This window comes from Pyrus communis, chromosome 3 (genome assembly GCF_041283825.1).
Source record: "Pyrus communis isolate YQ-2024b chromosome 3, ASM4128382v1, whole genome shotgun sequence".
NCBI lineage: Eukaryota > Viridiplantae > Streptophyta > Magnoliopsida > Rosales > Rosaceae > Pyrus > Pyrus communis.
In genome coordinates, this window is record NC_142567.1 from 6,740,719 (window position 1) to 6,755,544 (window position 14,826).

A 14,826-nucleotide genomic window follows, 5' to 3' on the forward strand; every position below is an offset into this window, starting at 1 on the left:
TTCCTCAATCTGAGCCAATTCTTTGACTTGGATCTAACTGTCAATGAATTTTGGTACTTCTTTGACATAGGCCACAATGATGGAGTTGGGCAACTGGGATCCCTCCATAGGCTCTTTGATCATTCGAGCAAGGGAGATCATGATTGGGCCAATGAGACTTTGGAGATAAGTGGAGAGTGTCAGCCTTATTCTTCCTCTCAGCTACATGTTCCGACAATTTTCATCACTAGTAAGTAGACTGCTTGGTCTTTACGCCGCTTTGTGCTTTTGCTGAGCTGCTCTCTAATGTATTGATTGTCTTCCTCTGTTTATATAAATTCAAAATTTGGCTCAATTCACAAGATTTCTCCAGATATGAAGAAAATGCACACTGTTTTAGGTATCCTTACTGAGTACCATGAATGGCGTTGGCTGCTTAGTCATTTTGGCCAGAAGAAAGGTGGGCTGCTTCTAGATAGGAGATAAAACAGATCAAGGTGGATGCATTGGCTCATCCGATCACTATCATGGAGCCTTCCGTGAATGAAGGTGGAAAAAAAAAAAAAGATCTTCCCCGCTTGCTTAAGAGACAACGGTTGAGAATAAAACTGAAGACTTCCTCTGTTGCTCGTGAAGATCCACCCGCTGTTGAGAAGTGTGTGATTAACTTGACTTCTTCTAAAGGGAAGAAAGATGAGGCTGCTAGATCTGAGTTTGCACATGCCATGCCCAAGATAGCTAGTACGATTGCTGATATGATTGCTTAGCGTAGAGGTTCTATCGTGCCCCCAGCTGAATCTATGATCCTTGACCAAGATGATACCAAGGCTGCCAAGGAGATGGCAACGATTATGGCAGCTGAGGCTTATTCTTCTGTCGAGAAGATCAAAAAGTTGGAGTCTGAGCTCGTTGCTTTGAAAATGTCCAATATCTTTGCCCTCCACTTCTCTGCTGCTTGAGACTCTTAGGCAGAAGATCGTTGACTTAAAGGCTAGGCTTCACACGATCCAAGTTAAGTATGAAAGTGCAGAAGGAGATTGGGCGTTACATACCTCAGATTCAAGATCTTGAGCGTGTCGTTTCTAAGCTTCGTTTTGCTGCTTATGTAAATAATAAGAGTTGATTGCTGCTTATAATCAAGTGATCCACTTCTAGAAGATCATTAGTAGTCTTGAACGTCAAGTGTTGGAACTCCAAGGTGTGTTAAAGACCAACGAAATTCTGAAGAAGGAAGTGGATGAGCTGCAGCGCGTCCATGTTGGTCTTCTCAAGGAGAACAAGCAGCTGAAGGGTGAGAAGGTTGGACTCGAGGTTTCACTTGTCCAGTGTCAGGCTGATTTCTACAAGCTGGGTTATGTAGATCATCTCTTTGGTAGGCTATCTGACTTTGAGTTTACTAGGAATGACTTCAAGACCTCTATTTCTCTGGAGACTTGATTGCCTTAACTTTCAAGGCTTTCATTGGTGAAGTAGTCAGAGAAGTTGGTGCCTAGGCTGGGGCAACCGAGAATGAAGCGCTGTATGATGCCGTTGTTAAAAATGTGGTGACTGTTGAAGGTATGGCGGTCGAGTAGTTGTGGGATGTCCAATCTGCTGAAGAGTAGTCTTTAAGGTAGCCTTTAGGATTTTCTTTCTTTTCCTTATTGCCTTTGCTTTGCTTGAACTCCATCAGCCTTTGCTTTTTGTTTATCAATTTTGCTAGAAAATTTAATAAACTTGCCTCCTCTGTTTTTCTTCATCTTCGCTTCTTTTGTTTACGCCTAACCTTTGACTTTTAGACCAATTGCAGGTGTGCTACTTTACTATAAGTAGACAAACCCACATAGCCTAAATAGCTGTAGGTTTTTGTGTAGAACTTTTGCAAAGTTGTTAGCCATAGAATCAGCAGCCAGACGCCTTACTTACAAAGGTAGACGAGCCCGCATGACCACTTGGCTATTAACTTTGGCTTTCTTTAATCCTTGGAGCTACAGCAGCCTTTGTGCCTTGTTCATCAACTTTAATCAAGGATTTATGATAAATTTTGGTACTAATTGGAGATGAATCCAGCATTTCTATTAAATCACATTTAGCATTGAAAGGCAACACCAGTTCTAAATCCTTGAGGATGTCGGATGCTTTAAACGCAAAGCTAAACTTAAACCTTAGGATTTTGAAGTCACCAACTTCCACTCGCCTTAACGGATGGTGGTGATCTAAGAATCCAGGCTCGAAACAAACTCTTTCGACCAAAGTTGGTAGCCCATATCTTGCATTTGCAAGCAACAAGTACATCAAAAAATGTCGCTTCTTGTCTTAACCTCATGCATAACAAAGCTTCAAGACTTTGAAACCATCAAAGGCTTCTACAAATTGGTTCTCAGAGCTTCTCATGAACGGCACTTTAATAGAAATACTGTTGAGAATGTGGGAGTAGTCGTCTTTTTGTTTTCCATGTATCGAACTTGTTGCTCTAAAGGCCTTTGAAGTATAAGGCATTTGAAAATATAACCATGGTTTTCTTGTTAACTGACTTAGGAGGAAGAGCCTCAGTGATAAGGCCTTTCCTCACCTTTTTGGCTTATAAATTCACTTGACGTCTCAGTTGTTAAGGGTTATGGAAACTAACATGCTTTATATCCGCCTTGTAAGTAGTGTCCACAACCTCTTTGACAGAAGGTTTGATAGGGAGAGACTCCTTAACCCAAAGGCATACAAAACAGACTCTGAAATTCAAAGGCGTCAGCAGACTGAGGCTGCTGAAAGTGAAACGATAGCGCCTGGTGTTGTTGCTGCCGGAAAGTTGATTGAGTTCCAATTTCCAAAGGCCAGGTTCCAATATGGTGTCCCGAATGCTAAGTTCCAAGACAGCGAGCTGAAGGCTGGGTTTTATGACAGCGGCATGAAGCCTGCGTTCTAAGATGGCGGCCTGAAGCCTGCTTTCCAAGACAGCGGCTTGAAGGCTGGGTTCGACGATGGCAGCCCGAAGGCAGGGGTCGACGACAGGGTCCCAAAGATTAGGGTTGAAGACAGATCCCCAAGGTTAGTGTTGAAGACAGCTTACTGAAGGCCAGGGTCAATAACGGCGCTCCAAAGGGGAACAACGAAGATTGATCTCCAAACATTGTCTCTTTCTGTTGAATGCTGGTGTAGCTGTACTGTTGGACTCCTTGCCAGCCACTCTAGGGTTTAAAAGTTTAATAAGTTCTAAATCTCATATCAAGACGGGGTAAAATTTGGTTTATTTATTTATTATGGGCAGGAATTCTATATTAATCACAGTAGACATTGAAATTTCGATGAAATAAATGCTCACCAATGCATTAAAGTTTTGACAGGCCAGGGCATACATAGCATGCGCCACGTGTCACCCAAATTGTACACATGGCGTGTGACTCAACAAAATTGGACGAGTCATCAAGAAGGACACGTGTCAACACTTGGCGGAAAGGAATTATTTGATTTTAATTTAATTATATCAAATGTTAATTGATGGAGTCAAGGCTTAGTTCTTTCATCAATTAATCAAGCTCACAATCAAGGCCAAATCCATCCATAGTCAAGGCTTGGAAAGTCTATAAGTATGAAGCTCTAAGACAAAGAAAGAGGTCTAGAAATCATTTCATACCTAGACGCTGAAGCTTTGAAACTTTGAAGCTCTCAAGCACCTAAACACTCAAACACTTGAGAAGACTTGGAAAACCCTTCGTGTTTTTCATCAAATCCCGTGAAGAACCATGAAGCACCCTTACACGTGCCTATTCCTCTATTGCCAAGAGTCAAAACCTTGTGGCATTCGTTTATCTAAGATCAAATCATCACGACCCTTGGATCAACAACACTACGTATCTACACATTTCGGAGATCGAATTAGAGGATCAAGTTGTAAGAAGATTGTAACCCTACAAATTCATTAATACAAATCTATTTTGTACACATGTTCTTGTCTCATTTGTCACAGGAAATTTGTGTTTACAATCACAATTATAATAAACTTGATATGCAAGAAACCTAAACTGAGGTGGAGATTCCGAAGACGGAGATTCTACTTTAGCATGGCTTGACAACTTTGCATGGTCTTAGAGCAACTCCAGCATATCAAAGCCCTCAACTGAATAGTCATGACAATAAGCAATAAAATATTAGTATTTTTATTTTATAAAATAATAAAAAATAATTTTATTTGTAATTTCGGATAAAATTTTTAATCGGTCTCGTTGTACCACGTGTCATTAAATAAGAAATTACAATCCAAAGTATTTGAGAAAATATAAAATTGTGGTGTAAGTTGGAAGATAATGATAACATATTTATAGAAAAATTAAATCTTTTTTTTTTTTTTTAATTTTTTCTGATTTTTTAATTAATTTTTTTACATTTTTTTAATTAATTTTTTACATGTTTTATTAATTTTATAACATGGTTAATGTCAGCCTTGCATCAGTTGGCCCTCAGGCTGTGGGTTCCCGCCTGGCCTGTTCACTGGGCCTCCCCCAAGCCCAATCATCCGCATGGGCTGGAGCAAGGGAGGGAGGCTATTGGGTTTTTTGGATTGCCTGTCCACCGGGCTGTAGCCTCGGGTAGAGTTGCTCCTTGTATACAAATTTTGTTGCCCTACTAACACAGCCCACAGGCCCCACACCCGAACCGTCCAAATAGTGTCTTTTCGGCTCTAACTCCAGCAACCATCCCTCACCGCTTGTCATGCATTTATAGTTGTGGGGAAAAAAAATTAAAGAACAAAACGCAAAAGGTTGGACATAGAAGAAAGACATTGAATTAAAAAAAAAAAAAAAAAAAAAAGGTTTATGAAGTTCAAAACGTTTAGCAATGCTTTCATCTTATTGGGGTGTTTAATAATTTTTCATTTTTGATACGTTAACGAGTGAGAAAATAAATTAACATCGAATTCGTCATCCACATTATTCAAATTTAAGACCTTTTAATTATAAGTGAAGAGGGATATATGAAAACCACATTTTCATTCAGCTACTTCACAAAACTTTACTTTTTCAGGCAATCCTTGCCTGACCTTGTGCCTGAGTTGGATCTGACATCATGATGACGTTGGCAATTTTTGCACTCTCAACAATGCCAACTCCCCGAGCCAGATTCACTCCCTCCTCCAGACGCTCAACTACGACAATGTTAGAGCAGTTATGTTTTTATTTAAATATATTTATGTTTTGTTTTATTACCAATATTAAAAGTCAATTAATATTGGCCTAAGGAGTTATCTCCCCTAAATATGAAACATGCAATCGAACCGTTTTTTTTCTTTTTCAATTTGAATTTACTAATGTTTTGATTCTTTCCCGTTGTGGCTTTTATGATTTGTCCGTTTTGATTTGCAACGGTTTTGCAACCCCAATTACCCCCCTCAACGTCTCTTTATATATATATATATATATATATATATATATATATATATATATATATATATATATATATATATAAACATATAAGTGATGCGACAGTAGAGGGATAAAAGAAGAAAAAAAAAGTTTTACATATATTGATTTAAAAAGCAACATTTCGAAAAGGTGTGAGTTCGACAGTTCTTCCAGTGTGTAAGGAAGAATCTTATCAGAAGAAGAAGGTTCTGGGCTGTTTTATCCTAGGGACAACATGGTGTTTGTGAACTGCTTGCACATTTTGGACAGAGCTGCGAAACGTCTTAAAGAGAGTGATTTAGTCTGCGACTCATCCCAAGAATCATTCACCATTCAAGGCTTCTACATTTTTCGGGTAACTTCTTTCCTTTCTATTTCAGTTCTCAACAATTTTAAGACGTATTCAATCTGCCATGCATTATAAGGAAAACTCTGCTTCTCAGGTAAATCTTTTTGAAGAGCAACTGATTGTAATGATATCAGAAATCAACGTAGTTGATGGATCCGAGGGATGGTGGGTGAAAACTGGCGCTTCTTGCCATGTTTGCTACAATCGTTCCCTTTTCAAGACCTATTATGTGACTGAGGGAAGGAAGGTCTTGTTGGGTGATTTGCACTCAACTGATATTGCTGGTACTGGAGAGGTGGAATTGAAGTTCACCTCTGGAAGAACCATGATACTGAAGGATGTGATGCATGCTCCGGTGATAAGGAAGAATCTTGTCTCGAGCTTTCTTCTCAACAAGGCTGGATTCACTCAAACGTTTGGATCAGATACGTATACTCTTACTAAAAATGGGGTTTTGTGGGAAAGGGATATGCTACTGATGGAATGTTTAAATTGAATACTGATAAAATGATTACTTCTGCTTACATGTTGTCTTCCTTTAATACTTGGCATACTAGACTTTGTCATGTTAACAAACACTTGGTTAAGAACATGAGTAACTTAGGCTTTTTACCTAACTTATCATTGAATGATTTTGAAAAATGTGAATATTGTAGTCAAGCTAAAATCACTAGAACTTCACTTAAATGTGTCAATAGAGAATCTAAACCACTTGACTTAATTCATTCCGATATATGTAAATTTGATAGAGTGTTAACTAGAAATGGAAAACATTATTTTATTACCTTTATTGATGATTGTTCAAATTACTATTTCGTCTATCTTATGAAAAATAAAAGTGAAGCTATTGACATGTTCAAAACTTTCCTGACTGAAGTTGAAAATCAATTTAATCGTAAGATTAAAAGATTTCGTAATGATAGAGGACAAGAATATGAATCCATTGAATTTGTTAATTTGTTTAAGTCTCATGGAATTATTCATGAAACTACTGCTCCTTATTCTCCTGAAATGAATGGTAAAGCGGAAAGAAAAAATCGAACTCTTTGTGAATTGACTGTTGCTACTTTGCTTAGTTCTGGAGCTGCTTCTTATTGGTGGGGTGAAATTGTGTTGACTGTATGTTATGTGTTCAATAGAATTTCTAATTCAAAAATGAATATTTCTCCTTATGAAATTTGGAAAAATGAGAAACCAAATGTGTTGTATTTCAAAACTTGGGGTTGTTTAGCTTATGTTCGTAAACCTGATCCAAAAAGATCGAAATTGGCTAGTAGAGCATATGAATGTGTTTTTATTGGTTATGCATGTAATAGCAAAGCATACAGATTTTATGATTTGAAAAATCATGTCATAATTGAGTCACTTGATGCTGATTCTTATGAAAATAAATTTCCTTTTAATCTTAGAAATAGTGGGGGTTCTAATTCTTCTAAAATTTCTAAACCTACTTTTAGATACCCCTTTATGGGAGAAACCGATCCAGCAATTTTGATCCATTGTGATAGCACATCGTAATCTCTTATGGAGCTGTAAGAGTGGATCATATACAGTCTGAAGAAAACTTGGCTGATCCTTTGACGAAATGACTAGCACGAGAAAAGGTTTGGAAAACCTCGAAAGGGATGGGACTAAAGTCTGTAGAAAATTGAGTCATTTGTGATAGCAACCCAACCTATAGACTGGAGATCCCAAGAAATAGGTTCAAAGGGTAATGAGTGAAGTCTTACTAATTTTAATTTGGAAATTCATTCCATGTCCATCCCTAAGAAGCATGACATCCTGAAACGTTTTTTAGGTTAAGATTTTTTTTCTCTTAGTAAGGTCTATACTCTATGTTGAGTGGGATATATAGCTACAGGAATATCCTTGATAGTCTTACCTATGTGAATGTGGAAGTGAGGCCGCTTCCTATGAAATCTTGGGCAAGTTTCTAGAGCGTTCACTATACTGGGATACAAGCACATGGCCGTAATGTGCTGGCTTTATGATATGTTGCTTGATATATATTTTAAATAAAAACAAGTGGGGGATTGTTAGAGCAGTTATGTTTTTATTTAAATATATTTATGTTTTGTTTTATTACCAATATTAAAAGTCAATTAATTTTGGCCTAAGGAGTTATCTCCCCTGAATATGAAACATGCAATCGAACCGTTTTTTTTCTGTTTCAATTTGAATTTACTTATGTTTTGATTCTTTCCCGTTGTGGCTTTTATGATTTGTCCATTTTGATTTGCTACGGTTTTGCAACCCCAATTACCCCCTCAACGTCTCTTTATTTATATATATATAATATATATATATATATATTCTTTCCCGTTGTGGCTTTTATGATTTGTCCATTTTGATTTGCTACGGTTTTGCAACCCCAATTACCCCCTCAACGTCTCTTTATTTATATATATAATATATATATATATATATATGTAAACATATAAGTGATGCGACAGTAGAGGGTTAAAAGAAGAAGAAAAAATTTTACATATATTGATTTAAAAAGCAACATTTCGAAAAGATGTGAGTTCAAAGGTTCTTCCGGTGTGCAAGGAAGAATCTTATCAAAAGAAGAAGCGTCTGGGTTGTTTTATCCGAGGAACAACGTGGTGTTTATGAACTGCTTGCACACTTTGGGCAGAGCCGCGAAACGTCTTAAAAAGAGCGACTTAGTCCGCGACTCATTCCAAGAATCATTCACCATTCAAGGCTTCTACATTTTTCGGTAACGTCGTTCCTTTCTGCTTCAGTTTTCAACAACTCCGACTCTGTTCTCCGAGAACTCTCTCAGGTACACCCTCCTCTGTTTTCCCTTTTGGGTTTGATTCGCCTTGTTTGCATACTTAGTTCGAAGCCTAATTTCTGTAATTGGTTGGGGTTTTTGTGGAATTCAGACGAACTTCAATTGCATTCTGGAGTTTAGTGACTAATAGGAGTAAAAAAAGGAGGAAAACATGATCAAAATTTAGCTATGTTTGTTTAGTTTTGGATCACTCAGTGTGCATAGTGTTTGATAATATCGAAGGCGAGCCGCCGTAGTGTGGGTCTCTGTATGGCAGCGGGTATCGTAGGAGAGGGGTTGGGAGGGGTGGAGAAGAAGAAGGGGGTGTAGGCGGAGGAGTTGGAGCCTGGAGGTATGGTGGTGGGTTGCTGGGAGGTGCAGGTTTTTTAAGTTGGAAAAGAAGGGGAGATTGGAGAGAGAGACAGAGATTGCATGTGATGAAGCGTGAGAGAGAGTCACGTGGGCCATCTTTTTATTAATTTTTTTAAATCAACTGGACGAACAATTCATTTACGGAGAGAGACGGACAATTACTAATTTCGAGCAGATTGAAAACGGGACCAATAAACTATATCGTTCCAGTCCTTTCATCTTTGATGAAAGATACATGAATTGGTGATCAGCCACAAAGTCTTATCTTTTCGCGAGGAATCGGAAGACCACCAGAACTGAAAGAAACACCCACATACCTAGAAACAGCGGCAACTTTTGTGCCGCTGTGGCAACATTTGTGCAAAGCGTTTACCGATATTAAAGTTGGCTACTAAGACAATAATCATAGTTCAGAAATTTAGAAATTACTGCTATAAATAAGAAATATTCGATGAAATTGTTCGCTTTTTTTGAGTTATTAGAGAACTGAGATAGAATCCATTAGTTAGCCTGCACCAAAACGACCACAACCACAACCACCATCACCAAAAATGGCCCACCTGGTTGATGCCCCACCCACCAGCAACCCTGCACCACCGCCGCCACCATTGTCACTCATTTGATACGAGACGCGCAATTACAACTATAGACACCCGAGACCGCAGTCCACTTCATTGTAGCCTATCAGGCTATCCAAGTAACAAAATGAAGCAGCCATGCTGAACCCCTCCTCACAACATACCAATCACTCTAGTTCAATGCCAAACGTGTGATATAAAATATATCAATGACTCTATGCTATGGATATAGGTATAATTGTTTTTTGTCACTGTGGTAAAGCATCATCAACATGATACCTAACTGAAGTTGCCATATTTCAACAAAGTGAATTAAGATATTGGAGTACAGTAAAAGGTTACCCGTGTAAACTCACCACAACAACATCTTATCAAAGCATCATACGCTTATATCAATGCCTTCAAAGAAAATGCAACAAACCTCTACGAGGCGCACCTCCCAAATTTTTTTCTCAGACACAGTCCACAACTCCAACACCCTGCCGAGAAACAATATTTGAATATAGCTAGCATGCCTACCCTCCAGAGTCTTCCAACTGCTATTCGAGATGCTGCAGAAGCGGGAATACAAAAAATGGAATATGTAATCCGCCAGCGTTTTGTCCACCTGAAGTCTAAAGTAGTTGCTTTAGCAGTCTTTGTTCGGAGGACAAACACCAGCATAAATATCAGAAATTAGTATATATGATACAGACGGAAAAGCCACATACACACATGTACAAAGGCGGAGGGAAGGGGGTGAGACGGAGAGATAACATGGTATTATTCTAAATCAAATTTCAAAATTTCATTATCGCATTAAATATTGTAGTTTTTCATTAATAAAAAGTCAGGCAAAGCACAAAACAACCCTATTGGTAGACCACATTTATGCTATTTTTCTAATTATTGTGGACCAGGTAAGCCATATCTCTAATAGAGAGGTGATGCAAATATGTTTACCCGATTATCCTAATCAAGGATGTTTTCTTGGTCACAAGTGACTAAGAAAAACATGGTCACCCACCCTTGGACAAAGGGTGAAGTTTAAATGGTACGATTATGTCTTAATCTCAACCATTGATATCAAATCTAAGGGTGAGTGAGCAACAATCCTTAATCATCAGGTTACCAAGGAAACGAAATTGTAACAATAAAATCATTGTTGGGCTCCTTTGAGTCAATAACTTCATCCATGTCCTTTGATTGTCTTCCTCACGTGTCAAAGTGCTTTTAAAATAAATGAAAGTGCTTCTGGTGAAATGGATTTTGGATTCTAAAAGACCTTTTAAGTGATTTTTAGAAGAAGCATCAGATATGTGATTTTTGCAGGAAGCACTTAAAGTGTTTTTCCGTGTTTTTTTTAATTTTTTTTATTACAATGATATATTTTACATTAAGAAAGAAGAGGGGGGGGGGGGAGGGGCAGTTCAATTAAACCACACAATGGGCAACCTAATTTGGTACCGAATTCGCCATCCACAAGATTTGAACCTAAAACCTTTCACTTACAAATGAAGAGGAATACCACCAGACTGTAGTACGATTTTAATAAAGATTGATTTCAAAAATATTTTTACCAAAATCATTTTTAATCATTTAAAAAACACTTCCAGACAGACGAGCCCTAAATTCGTAGTTATAACTTATAAAGCCATTTTACTCATATGGTAAACATTTTAGTTCAATTAATAGTCTCTCATAAACAATTCATTTGTTCTTCAAAGTAGATAGATACCCTGGAGCCTCGACATCCGCAATGACAAAGAACTAATAAATCAAAGCAAGTGGATATATTGACAAATCCTCTAGCTATTGATGCAGTAAATCATCTATTGAAAATATTACACGATGAGAAACTCAACCAAAAAAGGAAACATGAGCTAATGGAATTATCGAAATCATGCTTTCTGAACTGAAAAACCTAGAATCAAGTTTTTGATTTCGTCACTGGCAGCCCTATCAAGAGCTGTTCGCCCATCAGCGTCTTTGACGGAGTAACTAGCACCGGCTCTTAAAAGTTCTTCAATTTTTGGCTGGTCACCTTCGGAGGCAGCCATCAACAACAAAATGTCTACTGGGTGGATGTTTTGGCTTAGAAGAGCATTCATCTTGTCATATGTACCTTCCACAGCAAGCATGCCCATGTAGTTGAAATACTGTCATCAAAAGACATAACCATAAGTTTTTCACTGCGGTCGTATTTGAGAAGTAACATATAACCATAAGCATGTCCATGTATGCAACAATTTCATGTCTCTGGTTGCAGAAATAACATATAAACAATAAAATGAACCCTTTGTAACCCGGTCTTACCTCTCCCCCTCGTCTAGATTTACTTGTTTTTCAAAAACCAAATAAGTACATTACACAACCAAGATACTATCGCGACGCTGATTAAAAAATAAGATTCTCCTGGGAATTATACACAATTAAAGAGTCATCAACGACAACATGACCGCAAGAAAATCCTTGTCCTGCAATTTTCCATTTACTAAGTAGTGCAATAGATGCACATATACAGGGGAATACTATATAACTTGTTCCCGACATCAAGAACTTAGGCTTCCATACAGATGTGATACATTTGGAACTCAGGTCTGAGATTTCGGATCCAATTGATGCTAGCACCAAGTTCAAAGATTGCCTCCAATGCTATAGTGTTGATAGATCAATTCAAGCTTTTAACAGTCCCGAGCAAGTTTTTGTTTCGTTTATATGTCAGCAAAATATCGTTGCTGCCCTAAGATTTACTTGAGCAAATTCCCTTTTGGTAGACAACTAGAACTCAAAACTTACGAAGAAAGAAAATTCGAAGAGCATTTGCCAACGTGCACAAATAGAGTCTTACATTCATCCTTCCCTCTTGAATATTTGGAACTAACGCGAACCAAAGAATTCGATACTTTTCCTAAAATATTCGCAGAACAAAACCATTCTTACTTACTAGGACCATGTGCTTTTGATGAACAAATTTCTCGATCTCGTTCATCTTGGTGGATAGAGCCTTTCCCTTACACACACTGCGTCCAAACTCTCCCTCTGTCCTCTTAGTCTAGCTTAGAGTACTAATATCGATATAGAATTCACCTCATCCACTAAAAATCCAAAATATAAGTGTAATATTTAGCTAGTCATGAAACATCATCATATATGCTCAACAGAATATTAAACAGAAAATTAAAATTGTTGCAGAGAGAGAGAGAGAGAGGAGAGAAAGTAAAAGAACCTGTTCAACGTCATCTTTATCATAATCATCACGGGATTGGCTTCCATATATGCCAGCATCTTCAGCACCCACACCGTTTTTACCAAATTTGAACCAGCACTTGGCTCTGGACCCGTTGGAGGCTCCAATACCAACGGGTCGGACCCACCCGAGCCTATTCCGAGTACCCAGAAACCGGGTACTGAATTTGGTTGGAGAATTGAAGGAGTTGTTGCTGAAGAATAAGTGGGTGGCAGCTGTAGTACAAGGAATTAAAGCCATTGCTGAGTTTCTGTGAAACTGTGGGAGTTCTCAGTTCGATCACTCCCTCCTATCCACTCATGTCTAAAGGTGGAGAAGATAAACCGTGCCTTCATCTTTCACGGTTCTCGTAGAGAAGCGATCGTAGCCGTTCTTTTGGAATACTAAATTTGTTGACTTTTGTGGCCCCACCAGATTACGAAGAAAAAAACGAGGGTCAAAACAATTTCCTCTTATTTTTCTTTTGATCTAAATACATCGTAGGATTCTGCACCCTTCAGGTTTGAATTTGTTTTCGAAAGAGGTTGAGAACATATTTTCAACTACTAAAATCTATAGGAAAATGGATGGAACTCAATTGTAGTTGGGTGGACACACTACTCTAACCAATTGACATGATTTACTTCTTCAGCTAAAATTGTTGTTTTGAAAACAAAAAGAAACTTGAAGGATAGCTTCAACTGAGAAATCTTGTTTGAACAACACCTTTTTAGGATTCACTCCGTATTTATGGGAGCGTTTAGATTTAAATGCCTCGTTGTTCTATTTGTTAGATTAAACATTCGTACCTTTTAGAATCTAGTAGACATATGTTTTAAAAATCTAGAAACATATCAAATTTGATTTATTTATGCTTCTAACATGATATATATTTATGTTCTTCTTTCACGACCATTCTACAATTTTTCATGCCATTTATTTTTTTGTGAGTTGATACTCTTCCGTCCTCCTTTGTGAATCATGTTCATTCCCTTTTTATTTTCATTTTATGCAAACCTCTTGATTTGAGTATTTGTATCATGGTACATTTGGAAAATAGATTCCAATGGTAGATGATATGGGATATGTTTCCATTTAGTATTGGTACGTTTCTAGCCAATATGTTGGTACGTTTTAAGTTGGCATGGGTACATTTCATATCAGCATCAGTATGTTTCAATTTGGCATGGGTACATTTCTAGACGATATGTTGGTATGTTTTCATGTTGGCATGGGTACATATCCTATCAGCATTGGTACGTTTCAATTTGACATCGATACGTTTCAAGTCATATTAGTAAATTTCAACATGGCATGAGTACAATTCAAATTAGAAATTAATATATTTTGTGAAATTTCGTCCTCGGATTTCACTATTTAAAATTACGTATCTCACATGTAGTATTCATTTTGGTAGTTTCAACGCGTTTGTATTCACAGCGTATACAATTTTTATTCAATAGGTAAAAGAACGAAATTGCCCTATTGTATTAAATAGGATTCACGTATTTGATCCTTTCAGGATTTTCTAGATATCTTTACATATTTGGATAGTACTCATTGATATGAGTGCATAAGCCCAAACGGAATGGAATTTGGAGTTATAACGAAAGAGTTATAAATGAACGAAAGTAGGGGCAAATAGTCATTTTGCTATGAATTGAGAAGACTCCAGATTTGTGGGAGCCTTGTCTTGCTAAAAAGGAAGCCACGTGAGTGGCTAGGAAGAAGAAGAATTTAAAAAATAAAAAATAAAAAAAAACGAAAGAAGGGAGAGACCAATCGGAGAATGGGGAGGAAAAAGGGAAGAAAAAAAAAAGAAGAATGACAAATAGGGGGAAAGGAAGGAAAGGAAGGAAAAGGAGAGAGGAAGAAGGTTGCCCAATGGGAAGAGAAGGAAATTAGGGGAAGGGAAAGGGGGAGAAGCACCGAATTCTCCATCCCCGCTCGTTTCTCCTTGTGACACGATTGCAACCCGATGGGTTGCATGGTTTTCGACGAGATTTTCATCGATTTCTTCAGTGAAAATCGACAAACCACCACCACCAAATATCTCAGCGCCGTCCCTGCTACCAATTTTATCCAAACCCAACTGGATTAACCCCAGTTTTGAGAAGAACCGCACCGATGGGTGCGACGGACACTCTTCTAGAGGACAGGAACAAAGCCCAAGCAATGGTGGAGGCGTT

General features: G+C 37.9%; 1 protein-coding gene and 1 pseudogene across 1 annotated transcript; both read right to left on the minus strand.

Annotated features, from left to right (window-relative positions):
- Window positions 1-1,917: 1,917 nt before the first annotated feature.
- Window positions 1,918-3,083, minus strand: LOC148697823 (serpin-ZX-like; annotated as a pseudogene).
- An 8,099-nt stretch (window positions 3,084-11,182) lies between these two features.
- LOC137715386 (protein LHCP TRANSLOCATION DEFECT) lies at window positions 11,183-12,973 on the minus strand. The gene is made up of 2 exons (XM_068454695.2): window positions 12,638-12,973; window positions 11,183-11,567 (listed from the first exon to the last, which is right to left on the minus strand). Exons 1-2 carry the CDS (start codon window positions 12,896-12,898, stop codon window positions 11,310-11,312), a joined length of 519 nt encoding a protein of 172 aa, XP_068310796.2. The 5' UTR covers window positions 12,899-12,973; the 3' UTR covers window positions 11,183-11,309.
- Window positions 12,974-14,826: the final 1,853 nt, after the last annotated feature.

Coding starts and splice junctions, on each gene's coding strand:
- LOC137715386 (XM_068454695.2), bottom strand. CDS start 12,898: ATGGCTTTAATTCCTTGTACTACAGCTGCCACCCACTTATTCTTCAGC. Junction 11,568..12,637: donor ATAAAGATGACGTTGAACAG/GTTCTTTTACTT, acceptor TTTTGATGACAG/TATTTCAACTACATGGGCAT.